The sequence below is a fragment of the Vipera berus genome (genome assembly GCF_964194415.1).
Source record: "Vipera berus genome assembly, chromosome: 2".
NCBI classification, from domain to species: Eukaryota; Metazoa; Chordata; class Lepidosauria; order Squamata; family Viperidae; genus Vipera; species Vipera berus.
In genome coordinates, this window is record NC_138203.1 from 206490227 (window position 1) to 206509720 (window position 19494).

The window sequence follows — 19494 nt, forward strand, 5'->3', positions numbered from 1 at the left end:
TCATTTTTTATCCTTGATTGGCCTGCTTACTGTGAGCTACCAGTAAACAACAGCACAATCCAGGAGCCAGCAAGGCTGATACATCTATGGCTCAGAAGTAAGCCTACATTAATCGAGACCCGCTCCAAGTGATCAGCATCACCAAATTCCTTCTATACGTGGTGTTTACCCCAAAGCAAGCTGCATTCGGCTCTACATATTTTGCCTAGTGAAAAGCAAAATAATCCCCGCTCCGGTAATGGAAGTGGCTGCTGGGGTCTCCACCACCACCTGTTGCAGGTAGTCTGTGAAAACTCTCCGCCACCAACCTGGGGGATGGGCAAGGCCTGTAAAGCCTTGGCGGTTTTTTTGTTTTGTCACGACGTGAGTCAGCAAATCGGGAAATGGAAGTCGAGCGTCCCGATACGTGGAAGCGACTCTTGTTCCCTCCCGTCGCGAGGCCAGAGAGGCGCCGGGCCTGCTCTCGTTCCCCGTTCTCACGTTGGAAGCCGAGGAAACGCTGAGTAACGCTCACTCGTGGCTTTGAAAGGTTTGGCTAGCTAGGCCGAGCCCAGCCCTGCAGGCCGAAATTTTCATTGGCCACCGCCATTTCGCTGAAGGCGGGGGAGGGGGGGGAAGGAAGCCCGAGGCCAATCGCGGCGTTGCAACGTCCTCGTGCGGTTGTCTTGCCCTTCCTTTTTTTCCTCACAAAATCGAGAAGATTCCCTTCGGAGGGTAAGGGGAAAGTGCGAGGGGGGTTGTCTTCCCCCCCCCTTGGTACCTATTGTTATTGTTTTCGCCTCGCCAGCGCGGGGACTTTCCCACCTGAACCCCGCCCCTTTTCCGTGGGTTTGCGGCGCCGATAAATAGCCGGGGCAGGTCGTCATTGGCAGGCAGCCGATGCAAGGACGTTGCTTTGCGTGGTGTTGAATCGCTCGCTGCTGCTGCTGCTGCTGTTCCTCAGCCGGCCTCCCGAGCGCCAATTGTTGCTGCGCCACAGAAATCCAGCGCCGCTGCCGTCGCCGCGATGGCACAGCTGACGATCAAGGCCTACCTGCTGGGCAAAGAGGAGACCACCCGCGAGATCCGGCGCTTCGCCGTCGACCTCCCCGCCCGCTACCAGCCGATACGGGATAAGGTCGCCGAGCTTTTCCAGGGGCTGCTCCGCAATTCTGCCGCCGCCACGGGAGCCTTTCAGATGTACTATAAGGGTGAGCGATGGAGGGAATCAAAGGGCCGGAGAGGGCGGCCAGGGCTCTTGGTTGGCGCGGCTGCATCGCTTCGCCCTCCCCCGCCCTCCCCCTAGCATGGAGCCTTCCTTGAATAGCAGCCTTGACTCTTTTGAGAGCTGGCACCCAAAGTCTGGTAGGCTGGAGCTTATTACACTGCCAGGAGATAAGAACCCCTAAATACGGGTGTCTATTTAAATAAATGAATGGAAATCCAAGGATTTTCAACCCCTTACCCTAAGATCTGGGATATCCTTTTTGTGTTCATCAGGCTGGAGATATTCTTGGTCATGGTTGTGCAGCAGGAAACCATTAGATTTTTATCCCATCTTTATTACTTGATGAGTAACTCAAGGAAGCTAGCATACGTAATATTCCTTTCTCCTCCTGTTTTCCTAACGGCAACAACACTGTGACATGGGCTGATCTGAGAGTCGGGCCCAAGGCCATCCAGCTAGCTTTCACAACTAAAGCAGGACTAGAACTCACAAGTCTCCCAATTTCTAGGCCAGCAATTCAACCTCTGTATCTTCTATTGACTGAATTCATATGCTAAAGTTCAGCTTATAAACTAAGAATCAATACAGGTAGTCGTCTACTTACAACCATTGGTTTAGTGAACATTCAAAGTTAGAATAGCACTGAAAAAGTGACTTATGACCCTATTTCACAAGACTGTTGCAGCAGCAGCAGCAGCCACCACCGCTTGGAAACTAGCATGTATTTATGATGGTTGTGGTGTCCCAGGGTAATGTGATCCCCTTTTGTGACCTTCTGACAACCGAAGTCAATAGGAAAGTGAAATTCACTTAACCATATTACTAACTTAACTTCAAGTATTCACTTAAACTGTGGCAAGAAAGATTGTTAAAGGGGGCAAAACTCACTTAACAGTTAGTTGTCTTGCTTAGCAGTAGAAAGTTTGGGCTCCATTGTGGTTGTAAGTCAAGGACTACTTATAGCAGTTCAGAAAAAAGTTTGTTGATATAATATCCTGGTCCAAATCCCAAACTTTAATAGGTGATCCACAGTAGGACAAGAATAAACAAAATATGACTTCATATAGGCAAAGGAAACTGTCATGCAGTAGTTAAAGTCCAATGTCCTTGGTGTTGTGACCATTCTTTCTAAACTTTGCTGCCCTAAAAGTAGTCCTATTTTATTTCATGTGAACAGAACAGACACAAGCCTCAAGTTTTGCAAAAAGGCTTGAGAAATTTTATTTCTTGCTATTGTGCAGTATGTTATGTACAAATTCCAGAAACTCTGGCTTAAATTCTTAGTTTTTAACTAACTAATCTTAAATTAATTAGTTTTGGGGGAAAGTAACTTCAGATATTTTGGTACTCTTCTCAAGCTATAGTGAGATCTTATTACAGATATGTACAAAGAGGTGTGTTAGAGAATGGCTTTAAACTCACTTCTGGCAAAAGCTGGACAAAAGCGAAAATCATGTAATATTGACCTGTAGTGGGGTAAATTGTTTTCTTGTGAATGAAAGGATTGTGTTAGATGATTGGGTAGTGTAACTCTGGAAAGGTGCTGGAAGGATTACACTTATAGAAAATGGGTGGAGCTTACATTAGATCTTTTTCTAAATGATGTTTTCATCATTTTTCCCCTCCACCATGGAAACCACTGCATTAATTTGAGATAATAATTACTGATTGATTCAGAGAAGAAATACATTTTCTTTATTCTGTTTTGCAATCCAGTAGAAATCTTACTACTTGCTTCTCTAGTTTTTTAAAGACAGTATTTCTTCTATCATTTGCAACAATATGGTATGACTGAGTTTGTGTTTGCCATCCAAGAGTTACAAAAAGAACCTAATACCTGCTTTTCCAGATTGAGAATAAAGATAACTGTTTACTACCTAGATCCATATAAAATGGTACTTTGAATTTTACTCCTTTTCTAGGCCTCTTTAAAACTTGTTGGAGTCTTATTTTTTTTTCCATCCTAAGTTTTTCTCCCAAATGCAGGGTCTGCTTTTTGTCAGATTGAGTGTTGATCCATTGGTTGCAGCTGGAATTGACCAACCAGTTTGTCACCCGAGCATAATATTGCGGGCTGGGAGAAAATGACTGCTCCCACATCACCCAGCCTGCTTTCATGCCTAAAACAGGACTAGAACTCACAGTATCTTGGTTACAGGTGTCTTAATCAGTAGTCAAAACAAACTCTCATTGGAGTTCTTGTTATTGTCAATTGATTTTAGCCTTGAAATAGAGATCGGCATAATACTTTTCATATTTTGCATACAGCAGTCAGTAGAAAATTAATTGAAGCGAATTAGGTAGGAGATATGCAGTCTGTAGGTTGTTTGCTTTTGGGTAGAGCAGTGTTTTTGAGCCTTGCCAGTTTTATGATGTGTGGACTTAAGTCCTGGAATTCCCTAGCCAGCATGCTAGCTGGGGAATTCTGGGACTTGGGAGCCACACAGGTGGCACGTTATATAAGAATTGTCCAGACTATGATTGTATATCTTTTCTATCAAATAGTAAATGGATTATTATTTCTTTTCAGATGAAGATGGTGATATGATCGCTTTTTCCAGTGATGAGGAATTGAAGTTGGTTCCACCCTCTGTGAAAGCTGGAGTTTTCCAGATTTATGTTAAAGGTAACATTGATTTGTGTGGGTCAGTTGTACTCTTATACATCCTGGGCTATGCAGTTGGTTCAAAATAAAGAACCTGCACTACATAGATTATTTTCAATTCATAATCTTTATACAAGAAACTCTTATTGGAAATATTATTTCAGGCTAAGTAGAAATCAGAGAAAATTAAAGACGATGGTGGATATGAAATTAAAATACAAATAGTCCTTGACTTACACCAATTGGGACTGGAACGTCTGTCACTAAGTGACCATGGGGATAGCTCCAGCAGTCATTAAATATGAAAAATGGTTATGTCGCTTTTTCCCAGTGCTGTTGGAAATTTTGAACAGTCACTAAATGTTGTACGCCGAGGACTACCTGTTATAGTTTGATCAGCACGGTTATAGTTGAACAATAGCATATATTTGTGTCTTTCAGAAAAAAAGGAGCTTAAGCATGTGAACCGCCATTCTTGCAACAAGGAGCATCCTCTAAACCTCGTGCATCCTAATGTAGTCTGTGATGGTTGTGAGGGCCCAGTTGTGGGTTCCAGATTCAAATGTGCCGTTTGTCCAGACTATGACCTGTGCAGCACTTGTGAGGGAAAAGGTGTCCACAAAGATCATAACATGATCATGTTTCCAAGTCCATTCCACCAGCTTGAGGTTAGTATTACGAAGAAAGGCAGATATTCAAAGATAATTGTAAAAATTATAAGGTCACTTTGTGGTGTATTTTAAAGCTGCTGTAGCTTAAAACATTTGTTTACCCTTTAGTGGCTTCTTCAAGGTCGCTGGCTTCGTAAAATGAGACACGATCATTGCTCCTTTCCCTGGTTGCGCGATAGGGGACACCCACGTCATGCCCATCATCACCACAATCCTGGCCAGGCAGAAGCTAGTACTTCTTCTCAAAGTGATGCTCCAGTGCGCGGTAAGAAATAAAAGTTGCAATAACAGGAGTCTTTAAGTGCAAAATCAATTAGCAAAAATCTGACGTCCGTCTAAAATTATTTCCTTGCAAATGCTGTTTATATAAAAGTTCTACTCCTTAAAAAGTATCATCTTAAAATTATATATCTAATTTTATACATGTGCACACATGCACACCCCACCCCCAATCAGGATTGATAAACTCGTAAAATTCTTGTCTTGAATAATGGTTATATATGTATCATTTATATTTTTTGCTTTATAAAAGAAACCACTAGCAATGAAGCTCAAGATCACAATGTCAGTTTCCTGAAGAATGTCGGAGAAAGTGTTGCTGCATTCCTGAGTCCACTTGGTAAGCAATTCCTTTCACTGTATATTTTATTTATAAAATATATTTATTTGTAAAATTTATTAACCGCCCATCTTACCACAAGGTAACTCTGGGAGGCTTACAATACTAAATATTGGTTTTCTTGTCCCTCTTGTGAACTTCCCAGAAACCAAGCTTTTTATTGATTTGGCTCACCCAAATTTCAATGAAAAATATAGAATATTATGTGTAAATTATGTAAGATATCTTGAAAGTAGGGTTTCATTTATATATTATCAACTATAATCATCCTTTAATATCATTGATAAATTAACAGTGATTAAGCATACTGTTGACAGTGTGATGCATAAGTAGTATCTAAACATTTGAAGCTCTCGTGTATTAATGTGTAATATAAGAATGAGCTGGCACTCATGTGTCAAATACTAGAGAATTAACTGATGTGAAACCCAATAGATGTAATCTAGTTACTCATTTTTATGTTCTCCCCAACGATGATTTATTTGGAAATATGTTGCCTTTGAAGCAGGCAACATATTTCCAAATGTGAACTAGAGTTATAAACAGAGACAGAAATTTAGTGATGCCCATGAATATACTGCAGTGTGTCATTAATACAACCCACGTCAACTGCTTGTTTTAGGCATTGAAGTGGATATTGATGTAGAACATGAGGGTCAAAGAAGCAAAGTATCACCTGCACAGCCTGGTTCTGAGAAGAGCTGCTCCAAACCTAGCAGTCCTACTGAGCAGACCAAACCAGAAGCAAATTCTGAAAATAATCCAGACATGAGTGATGCTCTTTCAAACCAAATGCAGGAGATGATAGTATATTCTCCTCCTGCACTGATGGAAGAAGAGAATATTTTGTCACAGGTACAAGAAATGTCAGTTTTACATGCATAAAGATATGTTAATTGATGCTCCAAGAACCCTGAAGCTTTTGGGATATGATAAACTTTGTAACCTGCAAGAGAGAAGTAACTTGTTAATACTTAGAATAAAATAAAGTGTGCTTTGTTGTTAATATTTAATCTTAAGCTTGTTCATACTAGACCCTTGTATGAAATGGCTGACCTCCCCTCAGACGGGCATGGAGTGAAGCGGAACTGAATATCCAAGTTCTCTGGAACACTTCCTACCCAAATTGAAAACTTTTTCATGTCCTTAGATTCTGGGAGGAGTGATATTTCTGTGCATGTTGTAGGATTTACTGTCTGTTGCAATATAGACATATAATATAGAGGAAGTCTGCTTCTTTTGAATTAGTAAAGCAAACTACGATTTCTAGATGGAGTTGTAAATATAGTTAGTAAAAGTAGGCTTGCTAACATTTTATGTATTTGTATATTCCAGGAACGAAGTGAATCCAGTGGTAGTTCAGCAGCAGATGAGGACTGGACCCATTTATCTTCAAAGGAAGTAGATCCTTCAACTGGTGAATTACAGTCCTTACAAATGGTAGAGGAAGACAGTCCAAGATCTCTAAATCCAGTTGAAGCTCCCACTAATGGTGGACCAACAGGCTTGCGAGAAGCCGCAATGTACCCTCATCTTCCACCTGGTAATAAGAACTAGGCAGGCTCCAAAACTATTTTATAGGAATTATCATACCTAAGCTGCTTTAGTGAAGAGCTGATATGCTTTGCTTGCTTGTACAAGAGTCGAAACACTTTTTCCACACCATTCTTAATGAGAGCAAAGTCCTACAGTATACAGTGAATCAAGGGAAGAAATCCTCTGCCCAAATGGTAGTCCGATTTAAAGAAATTTCTAAAACAATGTACTTTTACAAGTAGCAGCTTTATAGGTCACCTGACACTTTTATTGCCTAAGTTATTATGGAATGGTAATACAGACATCATTTAGCTAGAAAATCAAATTAGGAATATTTGAAAGACCTACCTTCAGTCTGAATTTTAATTTATAAGGCTGATTATAATCTTGATTTGTTTTAAGCTTTGCATTTTGTGAAAATCAATCCCTATTATTAGATTTGAGTGAGATTAAGGGTTGTTCTATAAAGTGACTTTTTAAAAATGACTTCATATTAGTAATTTGTTGAATTTAATTAAATTCAGGTGTGGAATTGCAAATTTCAGGTATGTGATTGCAATTTTTATGGACCAATGAATGTAACATGCTGAAATTCAACCTGTTTACAGAAGCAGATCCTCGTCTGATTGAATCCTTGTCCCAGATGCTCTCGATGGGATTCTCTGATACAGGAGGCTGGTTAACTCACCTGCTGCATTCCAAGAACTACGACATTGGGGCAGCCCTGGATGCTATCCAGTATGCCAAGCAACCGTCCAATTCTGAATAGCTCTTGTGTAACTCGTAGTTCCTAAAACATTGTTAAAGCCTCTTTTTATATCTTTCTCCTTTCTGTAATGATCTGATTGTAATTCCATATTCACAGATAACATTATAATCATACTAACTTTCCAAATTTAGTTTCTTTACCTCATGCACTGGGTAAAGGTTAATAATTACATAAGGAAGAAAACTAAAGTTATCACAGGTGGTCTTTTACTTTCAAGTTGTGGCAATGGCACGATCAGGACAAGGATATTTTGCTTTCACATTGGTGAATCTTCTATCTTTAATCACTATGCAGCCATGTGATTATTAGACACTTTTATTTTAGTGCTTCTGTATTGAAGTTATAAATTTGTTTTAATTACAGGTGTATCAATTTATTAAAGAAAATAGATACCAATAATATTGTTATCACCTGTCCCAATATTTTATTTGAAATGTTTTCCATGCCTCTTGTATCAATAATAGCAGTCCCATTAACAATACAGTACTTTTGACAATTTTGGCATAGAACATAGTTGCATAGATCATTAAAGCCATGCCTAAAATTATATGACCGGAATATAATCCACTTCATTATTCAACATTTGAGTAATTTTAAATGCAGGCCACATTGCTATTATTTTAAACCATCTCACTGGAAAAATCAGCAAATCTCACTGTAGAGCCTTAAATATCATCATCAAAATCCTCTTCTGTGGAAAAAAGACTTCCATAAAAGTTGTTTGATTTAACAGGAGCACGGGACCCTGAAGAAGTGGTAAGTTCTGCAGGCTGTGCCTTATCTTGACAAGTAGCCAAACCTGCAGAGTGTTTGCTGATTTTCCCAAGGTGATCAGAGATGGAAACCTCTTCTGCTCTGTCAAAGCAGGGTAATACATTCTGTTGAGGTTTGAGATGCCAGCTACCACACCCACCACTAGAAGTGGTGGCTCTTTCATCACTTGTGCCTGCAGCAGGTGTTTTGTCTGATGTCCTTTGCCTTCTACCTGTTGTGTCAATATTATAACACTTGTCAGATAAAAGGAATTTATTCCATTTTGAAAGTCCAGTTAGTTTTGATTCTGGCTGTTGATTATTTCTTTGTAGCACACAGTCTTCAGTCACAGGAATTACATTGTCACATAAATCATCTCGATAGCTTTTTACATTAACCATGGCTAAGTGTCTCTTATCCTAAAATAAAAAAAATTGCAACAATGTCAATTCTTAAATGCTAAAGGAAGAAGCTTTCAGTTGATAGTTGTTATCTTTAGAGTTCCCAGAGCTTTCTTATTCTATAGACATTTCACTTCTGATGGTGATTGCAGTTTGAACTGTAAGGATTGTGTTAATCGTTAGCCTCTAGAATTGTCAGGCCTGTCGGTCATTGATTGGTCAAAAACACAGTTCTCCCAAAAATTAACATTTCAACTTGGAAAGCTCAACATTAATTGCCAAATGGAAAAGGTTACACAGTAGAGCAGTGGTCCCCAACCCCTGGGTTGCAGCCCACCACTGGCCATGGGCTTTTGAGAACCAGGCCACGGAAGCGGCAGGTGAGCACAAAAATTTTCCAACAGTGGGAGATCTATATTTCAAAGGATACTCAAGAAATAGATCCATACATGCTAATTAAAAAGAAACCATGTTGTTAGCAGTGGAGCTCTATCCTCCAAACTATTCTACTAGGGAATCCTTCCTAATACTCAACTAGAATCTGGCATTCTGTAACTTAAATCCACTATTCCTTATTGAATGGTTAATGCCAATGTTACCCAGCAAATTTCCATAGCTGAGAGCAGACTAAACTTGGCACTCTCCGTCACAGTTATAAAGGCAGGAATACAAAGTAACCTAGATAAAATAATAGTTCAAAATTTCAGCCATTCTTTGCCAACAGGAACACTGAGATAGCTGCCACAGTAAATATCCTATATTTGCCTAATTCACAAGCATGAGATACTCTTACTCATAATTATCATGGACATGAAGTATTCTATACATTCATTGAGAAAGGAACTATTGCTACTATGTAAAAAGGGTAATTTCTCTATATAGGTAGTTCTTGATGTATGATCATTTGTTCAGCAGCCATTGTGGTTACAACCAGTCCTTGGGAGTCCTAGCTGTCCAGCAACTCTTCAGTCACGTGATCGCGATCAGCTGCTTCACATGACCACTTGATTGGATTGGAATATAGTGGTTCTCCTTTATATTGGCCATGTCCAGAAGATGTTGATTACCACTGTTCATCTAGTGGATGTCCAAGGTTCCAATCTATTTCCTCAAATTGTTCAACATTCATATGAAATCATGGAGGCTCATATTAGGTCATCTGTGGCTTTGGAATACACTGATCACACCCAGCTCTATAATTGCTTACGTGCAATTCAAGAGATACAAAATGAATATTGCCCAAGTTTGGATGAAGGAGAACAAGTTGAAAATGAATCCAGATTGTTTTGGATGATAGTTTAAAATGTTGGAGCTACAGTTTGACCCTCAGCTGTCACTTGGTTTATAAGTGGCGATTTTGGCAAAATACACTTTTCTATAATTATGTTTAGTGCCAGCTACGTTTCTGTCAGACTTCTCAAAATAAATGAGCTTTCAAGGCACAAGTCTATCTTGATTTCATTTCTATAAATGAGCATTCAAGGCACAAGGTTATAATTTATATAGAGGGATTCCAGTTGCTTTCAGATATTAACACTACATAATGGCAATTCAAAACCCTAAGCTTGGATTTTTTTCATCTACCTTTTCAACAAAGGAAGGAGGAATTATAGAATCAAAGGGATGGAAGGTCCTTGGAGGACTTCCAATCCAACATGCTCCTCAGTGCAAGAATCCTCATATCATCCTGAACAAATCTTTTTTTTTTTGGAAAATTTCCTCTGATGGAGGTCCTGCAACTTCAGGAAGCAGAATGTTCTACTGCTTTTGGATCGCTCACCGTAAAGCTATTATCCGTTGGTTCTTGTCTTACAACGTGTGTTTTGGAAAATAAATCCACTTTTCCATGGTGATTTCCCTTCATCTTTGGAAGGCTACTATCATCTTTCCCCTTAGCTTTTTCTTCTTTAGACTAAATATCTCAAGTACTGTACTCTGGAAGGTTCATAACATTAAAACAATGTGGTGTTTAATACACAAATATTAAAACACACAACACACACAGCACCCAAGAACAGTTAACAAACCTCTCCACATAGCCAAGAAACAGGCTCGGTCCCACACAGAACCTTACAAAAAGCCAACAGGATAGGGGCCAACCTAATCTCAGGAGGGGTGATAATTTAAAGGGCAGGCACTGTGGCAGAAGAGGTCTTTCTTTGGGGCCCCACCAAACAACATTCCTTCACTGACAGAACCCGCAACATGCCTTTCCTGATGGACCAGAGACAGAAACAACAGGGAAGAGATGGTCTTGTAAATAAACCCAGCCCTTAATTATGAAGGGCTTTCAAAGTAACTACCAGCACCTTGAATTGCATACTGAAATAAAGTGGTAATCAATGCAGCTTGTGAAGCTGTGGTGTCACGTGCTGAAAAACTGGCACCATTAGTTGCCCATGCTGCCACATTCTGCATTAGCTGAAGTTTCCAAATGCTCTTCAGGACCTGACCCAGATAGGTCACGTTGCAGTCAAAGTTTCATGAGGGCATAAGGGACTGTGATTGGGCCTTCCATTCAGGAATAGATGCAATTAACGTTTCTTTGCTATTCGCAGAATTTAGCCTTCTTTGTAATCATGCTATTTCCAAATCAAAAACTCTTACCTGCCAGCCTGTTTTTTCTTTGATGTTAGCAGCCATATTCTCATCACTTATTTGTCCTGATTCTTCTTTACGCCTGGAGGTAGATCACATTTAACTACTGTATATAACTGTATCTTTATATACATATGGAAAAGTAAAAGCAAGCTGTTAAATCAGGAATAACTGATGTTTAAGTGTATAAAGAGGGAAAATGTATATATGTACACACAAAATACTACAACCTTGTTTTAGTAAGGGAATAAAAGAAATCAATCCTCATACTAAAAAGTTTCACATTCGGTGATGGGCATAAATGCTACCAGACCAAAAAAAAAGCCTGTGTGCAAATCAGCACCAAATTACAATGACACCAAACTTACCGCACACAGAATAACATGTATACAAATAGAGATAACATTTGCATGATTATTATGTGTTATATATGTACCCCATCCCCTAGAACACCTTTGAGCATAAATATAGGAAAAAGAGCAATCAAAATGTTAAAACCATACCTAAGTTTGCCTGCAGGTGTCTGATCCTGTTCTCCTTGCAGCAAATTTAGCTTCTGTACGTGGTGTCTGCAATCAGCCCCAGAGCCCTGACCAAAAACCTGAATAGGTTGAAATTCCATTAAAATACTATTTCCCTTCAATTCTTGAATGCTAAACTGAAAATTAAAGAATATAATTCTACTCGAGTACAACTGTTCCAAACACGTGAGGGAGGAAAACAAATCTTGTATTATATTTTAATATATGCATATCTATATATTGCATTTGGAACCTTTAATTGGGTCAAGTGGTGCATCATAGGGCAAAACCTTTTCAACCAAGGCACCTCTAATGTGGCTAACTTACAGAACGCTGGGACCTATGACTCCCGAGGGAATTAAACTTTAGTGCTGCTGAGTGCGGCTTCTTCAATACTGTTGCTGTGCAGTCATGGTCAGTTGTGGTCATGTCACATTTTCAACATTCCCTGACAGCTTCCTGTAAATTCATGGGAAGGCCAGTGCATGTGTACTCGCACTGCACTCTTCTGCCACCCAACAGTAGCTACTTACCTGCCTGCTGAGAAGGGAGGGAGGGAGGAAGAATGGAAGGAAGATTTCCAGCACTACTAGCTTTTCACAAGAAAACCCAGTGGGAAAGCCACTAGGCAGTCACTCCTGCTCACACTGATATATTTTGCCTATCCAATGTCATTCTGTTTCTGTTTAGATAAGAAAGTATCTCTGAAATGATGACATTAGAAAGCATATATTACAAAGTTCAGTTTACCATTTCATAGCTGGGTAAAATATAGTAGCTAGCCATTTTTTGCCATATTCACCATGTAACATTAATACTATGCTATGCTATACTGTACTGCACTGTACTGCACTATACTACATATAATTGAATATATATATTGCCTTTCTCCTTGAGCAAGTAACCTGGTAATTAACAATAATGAAATTACAAAATGTTCACAAAGTTTGAAGTTCTAATTGAGTCTGAAGCAAAAGAAAAAATTTAAAATAGATTCATGTATTCTAATTTATCAAGAATGTGGGGCTAACGATAATTTCCACAGGATAATGGATGATTCCTTATCATATGGCAGAACATTAAAACGCAGCAGCAGGGGCATCTTCAAAAAGGGTCTTTGCCAGATTCTAACATAATAGGAGATAAGGTCCCTCAGCTAGTTTGATTTTAAATTGTTTAGTGTTTCAAAAGTTAAAATAAGCACCTTAAATAGTTCCCTATTAGAATGATGGGGAAAATAGTATTAACTTTAATAAAGAAACATGGGTTACATACCCTTAGAATTGACTGCTTTTCATCACATATTTTGCAGTTCCATTTTTTGCTCTTTTTAACCTAAGAAAGAATTTTAAGTATAATTACTATATTAGTATAAATAGTTCAGTCAGTCACTGTTCAGATTGTCTTTAAAATTTCCAAAGACAAACTTTTATTGAACATGGATATATGGACACAAAAATTGGTCTTTCCTCAAATAGCTCTAAATTTACAGTCTAGTGACTAAACCCTGGACCTGTAAGATATAATTCTATGCACTATAATCCATCTAAATTATGCAAATTAATTTAAATGTATATTTATCTCATATAATTTATGCTAAAGCTAAAATAATGTCACGTGCAACAGTATTGTTGATGCTAAAATTTATGATTTGGCAACAGTTTAAAATGTAACTTTTCACCCTGACTTTTGGCTGAAACTGTATCAATGTCGGACTTTTGTTCCCTTTTCTTATCATAGAATTTTTAATTATTTTATGGTTTAAAATATGTGTGATTTTAGAAGGAATTACATGTACATTTATTACTTTAAACATTTCTTTTAACATACTATTAATTTGTTTTTCCAAACTTTGAGATCCTTTTTAACAGTGAATATGTTAGAAATTTTTAATTTTCTTTGTAGTTCTGAGTATATGTGTTCATTGGAATTACATAGTACAGAGATCTTTTCTATAATTTAAATGTTGTAAATTTATAATGAAATGAGATCAACATTCTTATTGTCACTACCCAGCATAATAACTCAGCAGGCAGCTGCATCTGGTTGACCTTCTTGGAATGATCAGATTTGGTTAGCATTTGAATAAGAGACCGCCAGGAAATCTCAGATGGCAATGACAGATTATTTACATATTGTTAAGAAAATTGCATGGTCCTGTCTGTGAAATTTCAACTTTTTATAGGGTGCTGTATGTGTAATCTGGAAAATATGCTTATAACACATGTAAGAACAGAAAAGTCATTTTCCAATTAGTATCTCCATGAGATTCAACCAAAGCACCCTATATCGGAGAAGCAAAAAACTGAGGTTGAGAGTCAATCAGACACATATTAATTACATCATAATTAACTTGCTGTCTGATAGACAATCACTAGGTAAGTCCTCAGCCATCCCTGATTCATGTTGTTGGTTGTGGATTATGGGAGTAGATATTCATGGAAACTGAGGGACCGCATATTGGAAAAGCTCCTATTTAATTTTATGCATCAGGCTATTGCCAAGCTGAAATTTCTCTAATTCCAAGTGCTTCTCATTGTGAAGATCTGCCGCTTGTTCAAGAACAGCAAGGATGGGCAATTATGGCCCCTTTATGACCTGTGGACTTCAACTCCCAGAATTGCTGTCTCCCAGCATGGCTGGCTCAGGAATTCTGGGAGTTGAAGTCCACTGGTCGTAAAGGGGCCATAGTTGCCCACCCTTGCTCAAGAGAACATCAAAATCCTGAAAATTGATGCCCTTTTCCCTCACAATTCCTATACCCCCCTCCCCGCAACCCAGAGTTCTATTTCCTCTTTAAAGAAATAAAATATCCCGGCTATTCTAATAACCTGGCAGAGTTTAATTTCCTTGGTTGAGTGAAAATTTCCTTTTCTGCCTACCATTTTTTTTTAAAAAAAGTATCCCGCGCTACAGCGGGTGTCTCCTGGTTTCTCACCTGCTGCACTTGGAAGATATTACAGGAACAGCATCTCAGCACCTGAAACTGCTGAGCCATCAAAAAAGAGGGTTATTTGGGGCTTTCGAGCGAAAACAAAACAAAGGAAACTCCCCCTCTTCAGAGACCACACACCAGTCCACCAACACTGTGTCGTAAGCCAGTCTCTCCGCTTCCTCCCCCCGGGCCCACTTCACTTTGTGAAGGCTTTAGGCGGGAAAACGCGCGACGCACCACCAGCAGGCTCTTCCGCCTTGGACACGCCGGCCCTTTGTTATTGGTTTAAACGCTCAGAGCGGCTGTTTTGACGTGAGCCCATTGGCCGAGAGCAACGGGGGGCGGGGCTTCAAAGCATCGATCAAACGCAAGCGCTGCTATGTCTGCAGAGGGCAGGTCTGATTTCTGCTTTTCGACCTTAGTGGCGAAATGGAGAAATGAAGCTTTCTCGAAGTCAGATCTATTTATTTAGAAAAATGCGTGACTGCTACAATAGAATATTTCTAGCTTAGGGTTGAAATGAGGGGTGCTTGGGTCAGTTTCTTACTTACCCTTCCCAATATGGGCACATCTTTTAACTCATTCTTTGGGGAATAATCAGAGCTTACAATTTATTACATTCTTCAGTATAAAAAATGCTTGCAGAACAGTTGTTAAAGATCTTGACATTGACAACATGCATTTGAGGGGGTGCTCACTGAGCTTGTTTTCTTGCAGGTGTTTCATTACCCAAACTAGGTAACATCATCATCAACACTTACTATCATAAATTATTATTATAAACATTATGAAGTAGTAACATCAGATGTTACCTAGTTTAGGTAATGAAACCTCTGCAAGAAAATAACCCAGCTCCCCTCAAATGTGTGATTGCTAATATCAAAATGTTTTAACAACTGTTCTGCAAACATTTCTATACTGAAGAATGTAATAATTTGTAGAATGTGATTATTTCCCAAAGAATGAGTAAAAGATGTGCCCATATTGGGAAGGGTAAGAAACTGACGTCAGGATACTTACTGCGTGTTATACTGTACGAATAGGTAGTTATGGCTTTTGAGAGAATGGCTTGGGCAGCCAGGTAACAACAGATCATGTGGTATTACAATTATTATCTTAAGATATAATGAGATAATGAAAAAGTTAATGGGTCTCTTCCCATTCTGAAAGGCACTTCTTTCACAAATCTCAAAGCTGACTCATGACCTTAAAAAGAAAGTGCTGAGCTGAGCTTTAGTCTAATTAAGTCACGATTTAAGTGTTCTTATTTTAAGTACTTTCAGAGCTTTTGCAATGTATTTGAAAAATGAAATGTGGAACACAAGTTATCTTAAATAGATTATCTGATGATAAACTAAAATGAAAACAAATCTATGACTGATTCATTTATTGAATATATACATGATTGATCAGACAAAAACAATGTAAAATTACATGTATGTTGTGTGTGTACGTATATATAATTAAAAGGTAATAAATTATTGAATTAGTAAAAGCTAATGTCATTATTTTCTGCTTTCAGATATATGAATATGAAATTTGAGAAATATACAGAATATGCCACAATCAGAATAACACTGGGTATTGCACCTACTGGTATATTCCATGGATACATATATTCAAGATCTTTAGACTTTTCTCCTTCTGAACAGCCAATGTGACAACACTAATGGCTGGCTCAGCAATTACCATACATGGCATTTATACAATTTAAATTTAACTCATGCAACTAGTGTACAGAGCATGTATACAAATATAAACAAACAATGCTTCTTGAGAGTGAATGCCTTCCCATAGGGAAGCTATCAATCCAAAATGGAGCTCCAATTTTCTTCCAATCCACACATAATTTTGTAGAGGATGGGTCCTGTATCTGAATATTTTATACTACGTCATCAGAACACAAGGTGATCTAAACTTCACCTATTAATATACATTACATATACAATTGCAATCTTTCCACTGTACTGCAATTCAAATGATGTACAACATTTGAGTCACCACATAGCAAGTTATATATTTACATTTGCATTTCCTATGCATGTATTTACAAACAAAAGAAAATTATTTAGACTTACTTCAAATCACAGAGAAAAACATGACTTACACAAGCTTTCTAATTATGCCAACAATCAAAGGTAACAGACTGTAAGTTATGAGCTCAGGCTATGTACTATCTCAAATTATGAAGAAACAATAAAACAGCCTAAAGTCAGACAGTTAAGTCTTTTGCGTCTTGTGGTCCTCAGGACTGTGAAATTCTACTTACTCTGCTCCATTCTCAATGGCTATTACACTCCTTTCAGGGAAATTAAAACTGAACATGACACTGAAGAGTTTAAAAAGGGCTAAAAGATATTAGTAAATATCTGTCTTTGGAATTTTGAAAGTTATGTACTGTACTGATTAATATTAATGAATCACTTGGGATAGAAACCAGCTGTCCCAAGACACTGGGGCATTTTGAATTGCAAGATGCCAAGAGTAAGAGAATACAACATATTTACATTTAACAAGTTACTCCATTGCATTATCAGTTCCTAGCAAGGTATATTTAGGCAGGGTAGAAATATCTACAGCATTTTGAATTGCTGGCGTCAGGACACACAGAAGCAGGGAAAAGATAGAAAGCAAGGGTACACTTCTAAACAATTAGGAAGATACCCAAAGCAAAGGGAGGTATAGCATAGGTGTGCCTGAAATTAAGCTGCATTGAAGAAAGACAAGCAGAGGCACACATGCATAATTTACTGTAGTAATTTTAAGCTGACAAGCTATTCAGTTCTATCCTTTCATACTTTTAGGAATTTAACGTTATTTTGGCAAGCAGGTTATCCTCCAGGGAAGTGCACATATCAAAGAATCACTACGACAAACCCCTTACTCAGTTTCTTTAATTAATGCATAGTTACTGATGTTGGTTTAAAAAAAACCCTGTCCATCCATTAGGTTCCTAGACCTCCTGCCTCTTGCCCAACTTTCAACTTATTCCCCAAGTTCAACCTGATACAGAGGAGATTTCATAATCACTGGATGAACTGAATTGCCTTTCAATTTTCCTTTGCTCCTTGATTTTCTCTGTAACATCAATTTTCTTCTCAAAGTAGTTTACTAAGACTGACTCTGTAAGGATCGAGGCTAAGATCTGTTCAAAGGAGATGGACCAGTCTGTATCAATGGTGCTGCCACATCGTGCAGCTGAGCTGCCTGCCTCACAACCAACTAGAACTGTATCGTCCGCAATGTCTTCGCACTGTAAGGAGCCTGTGCTGACCATAGAATACGAAGACATGGACATATCATCTTTAGTTTCATCATCTGAAAACAACTGTAGGGGGGATCCTGGACCTTCGCCTCCTCCATCTACAAAAATCTGATTTTCCTGTTGGTTTTTCTCAGTTTGAATATCCCCAGAAGCTTTGCCTTCTGGAGTAGTCTGAGAATATTGCTCTAGGATGGAACTCTGACTCTGATCAGAAGCCGGAGACTCTTTACTTGCAGGGTCCTTTTTAGCAGGCTGATTAGAGAACTTTTTGCCAACCTCCCCAATCTGTAGAAGAAGGCTGGCAACCGTGGCAATGGCATGGTACAGTTCTTGCTCCAAAGAATCTTCACTGAACATGTTATATAGGGTCTTGCACAATTCTATAAATTGTTCCTTAAAAGAAAGAAAGAAACATATGATAGCAATTAATAAGGTGAAAAATCTTCAAATGGATAATGCAAAGCTAATGTCCAATTCTAGTAGATGCTCTCTTAATCCTCTCAAGTTAACATCCCAGCAACAGCATATTAAATTTCCATTTGAGATATTCACACTGTAAAAATGTAGACAATTGTTACATATTAATGATCCAGAACAGAAATACCTACTAATAGTGGCAACGTATTTATATGTACTGCCACATGAGTGGGCATTTAACTCTAATATTTGTTGGTCAAATTCATCAACCAATGATAAAATAAACAATATTTTCACTTTGTAAGAAAGTCCTCTGGTTTAGACAATTAGAATGGAGGTACTTCAGAGTAGCTTGGTGACTTTTAACTTTGAAATGTACTTCCATTTTTGATTGGGATGAGTTTAAAGCTATTTTTCATAATCACAAGTTGTGCACCTTGTTTTCTTATATAATCATGTATAGAATCTACTTTGCTTGGAATCTTTTATTTGTAATGCTAAAAAACTAAACCAAGATGTTAATTCATTTTTCCTATTACCACAGTCCTAGTATCTGGCATTGTTTCAATATAACTCTTCTATCCTGGTTTCGGTGATCCTGATGTAAGAGTTAAAATAATCTCTAAATAAAGAAGCTACCGGTACTTTTTGATTGCTTTGGTCATTCCAGAATTTTACAGAATGCAAATGTTGAGTCCAAATCCTTGTAAGGGCATGCTTTATCAATCCATTTTATAGGGAGGGAGAGAGCAAAAAAGAAAATAAATTCTAGCTTCAAACTCCCACCTCTATAACAAATTATCTTTCAAAAGTAATATTATTCAAACATGGCACAGGTGAAATCACTCCAGTTTCTTCCTTAGTTCTGATAACATGACAATTTTCCTTAAAGTGAACAATACTTCACAGACAGACAGACAGACATAGATAACTCAATAAAAAGTTACACTAAAGTATTCAAACTTTCTAGCTTGGTCTAACGTTCTAAAAATCTCTCCTTCAAAGAAACCATTTTAAATCCATAGATTCTCCAGCAACTTTCTACCTGACTCATCTTAGGGAGATCTTTGATTGTTTCTTTTCTGGCATCTTTCTCCTTGGCCCACATTCGCAGGTGGTATCTGTAATCATGAGGACTTGTGCCCCTCTCTGCAAGGAAGATTAATTCAATATAAATAATGCATATTATGAACTCTG

At 38.3% G+C, this 19494-nt stretch overlaps 3 protein-coding genes across 3 annotated transcripts in view; 1 reads left to right on the forward strand and 2 right to left on the reverse strand.

Moving 5' to 3' along the window:
* The first annotated feature begins 648 nt into the window (after positions 1 to 648).
* Positions 649 to 8049, forward strand: SQSTM1 (sequestosome 1). The gene is made up of 8 exons (XM_081318321.1): positions 649 to 1190; positions 3738 to 3833; positions 4254 to 4480; positions 4592 to 4748; positions 5016 to 5102; positions 5725 to 5957; positions 6438 to 6645; positions 7247 to 8049. Exons 1-8 carry the CDS (start codon positions 1007 to 1009, stop codon positions 7405 to 7407), a joined length of 1353 nt encoding a protein of 450 aa, XP_081174447.1. The 5' UTR covers positions 649 to 1006; the 3' UTR covers positions 7408 to 8049.
* A 17-nt stretch (positions 8050 to 8066) lies between these two features.
* On the reverse strand, positions 8067 to 14883 carry MRNIP (MRN complex interacting protein). Its single transcript, XM_081318322.1, has 5 exons — positions 14619 to 14883; positions 12956 to 13015; positions 11663 to 11760; positions 11169 to 11241; positions 8067 to 8579 (listed from the first exon to the last, which is right to left on the reverse strand). The coding sequence occupies exons 1-5, from the start codon at positions 14676 to 14678 to the stop codon at positions 8073 to 8075; spliced, it is 798 nt and encodes a 265-aa protein (XP_081174448.1). The 5' UTR covers positions 14679 to 14883; the 3' UTR covers positions 8067 to 8072.
* A 1104-nt stretch (positions 14884 to 15987) lies between these two features.
* TBC1D9B (TBC1 domain family member 9B) overlaps positions 15988 to 19494 on the reverse strand; it is a 42860-nt gene continuing 39353 nt past the window's right edge. Inside the window, exons 21-22 of the mRNA XM_081318320.1 lie at positions 19343 to 19446; positions 15988 to 18273 (exon numbers count right to left, since the gene is read on the reverse strand). Of these exons, the coding sequence (XP_081174446.1) occupies positions 17614 to 18273; positions 19343 to 19446 (764 nt within the window). The 3' untranslated portion in view covers positions 15988 to 17613. The remainder of the gene's footprint in view (positions 18274 to 19342; positions 19447 to 19494) is intronic.

Excerpts from the sequence above, each read along its gene's own strand:
- SQSTM1 (XM_081318321.1), top strand. The coding sequence starts at position 1,007 with ATGGCACAGCTGACGATCAAGGCCTACCTGCTGGGCAAAGAGGAGACC. Across the intron at positions 1,191-3,737 it reads CTTTCAGATGTACTATAAGG|ATGAAGATGGTGATATGATC; the intron begins GTGAGCGATGGA and ends ATTTCTTTTCAG. Across the intron at positions 3,834-4,253 it reads TTTCCAGATTTATGTTAAAG|AAAAAAAGGAGCTTAAGCAT; the intron begins GTAACATTGATT and ends TGTGTCTTTCAG.
- MRNIP (XM_081318322.1), bottom strand. The coding sequence starts at position 14,678 with ATGGCTCAGCAGTTTCAGGTGCTGAGATGCTGTTCCTGTAATATCTTC. Across the intron at positions 13,016-14,618 it reads ATATCTTCCAAGTGCAGCAG|GTTAAAAAGAGCAAAAAATG; the intron begins GTGAGAAACCAG and ends ATTCTTTCTTAG. Across the intron at positions 8,580-11,168 it reads AAGAAAAAACAGGCTGGCAG|GATAAGAGACACTTAGCCAT; the intron begins GTAAGAGTTTTT and ends TTTTTATTTTAG.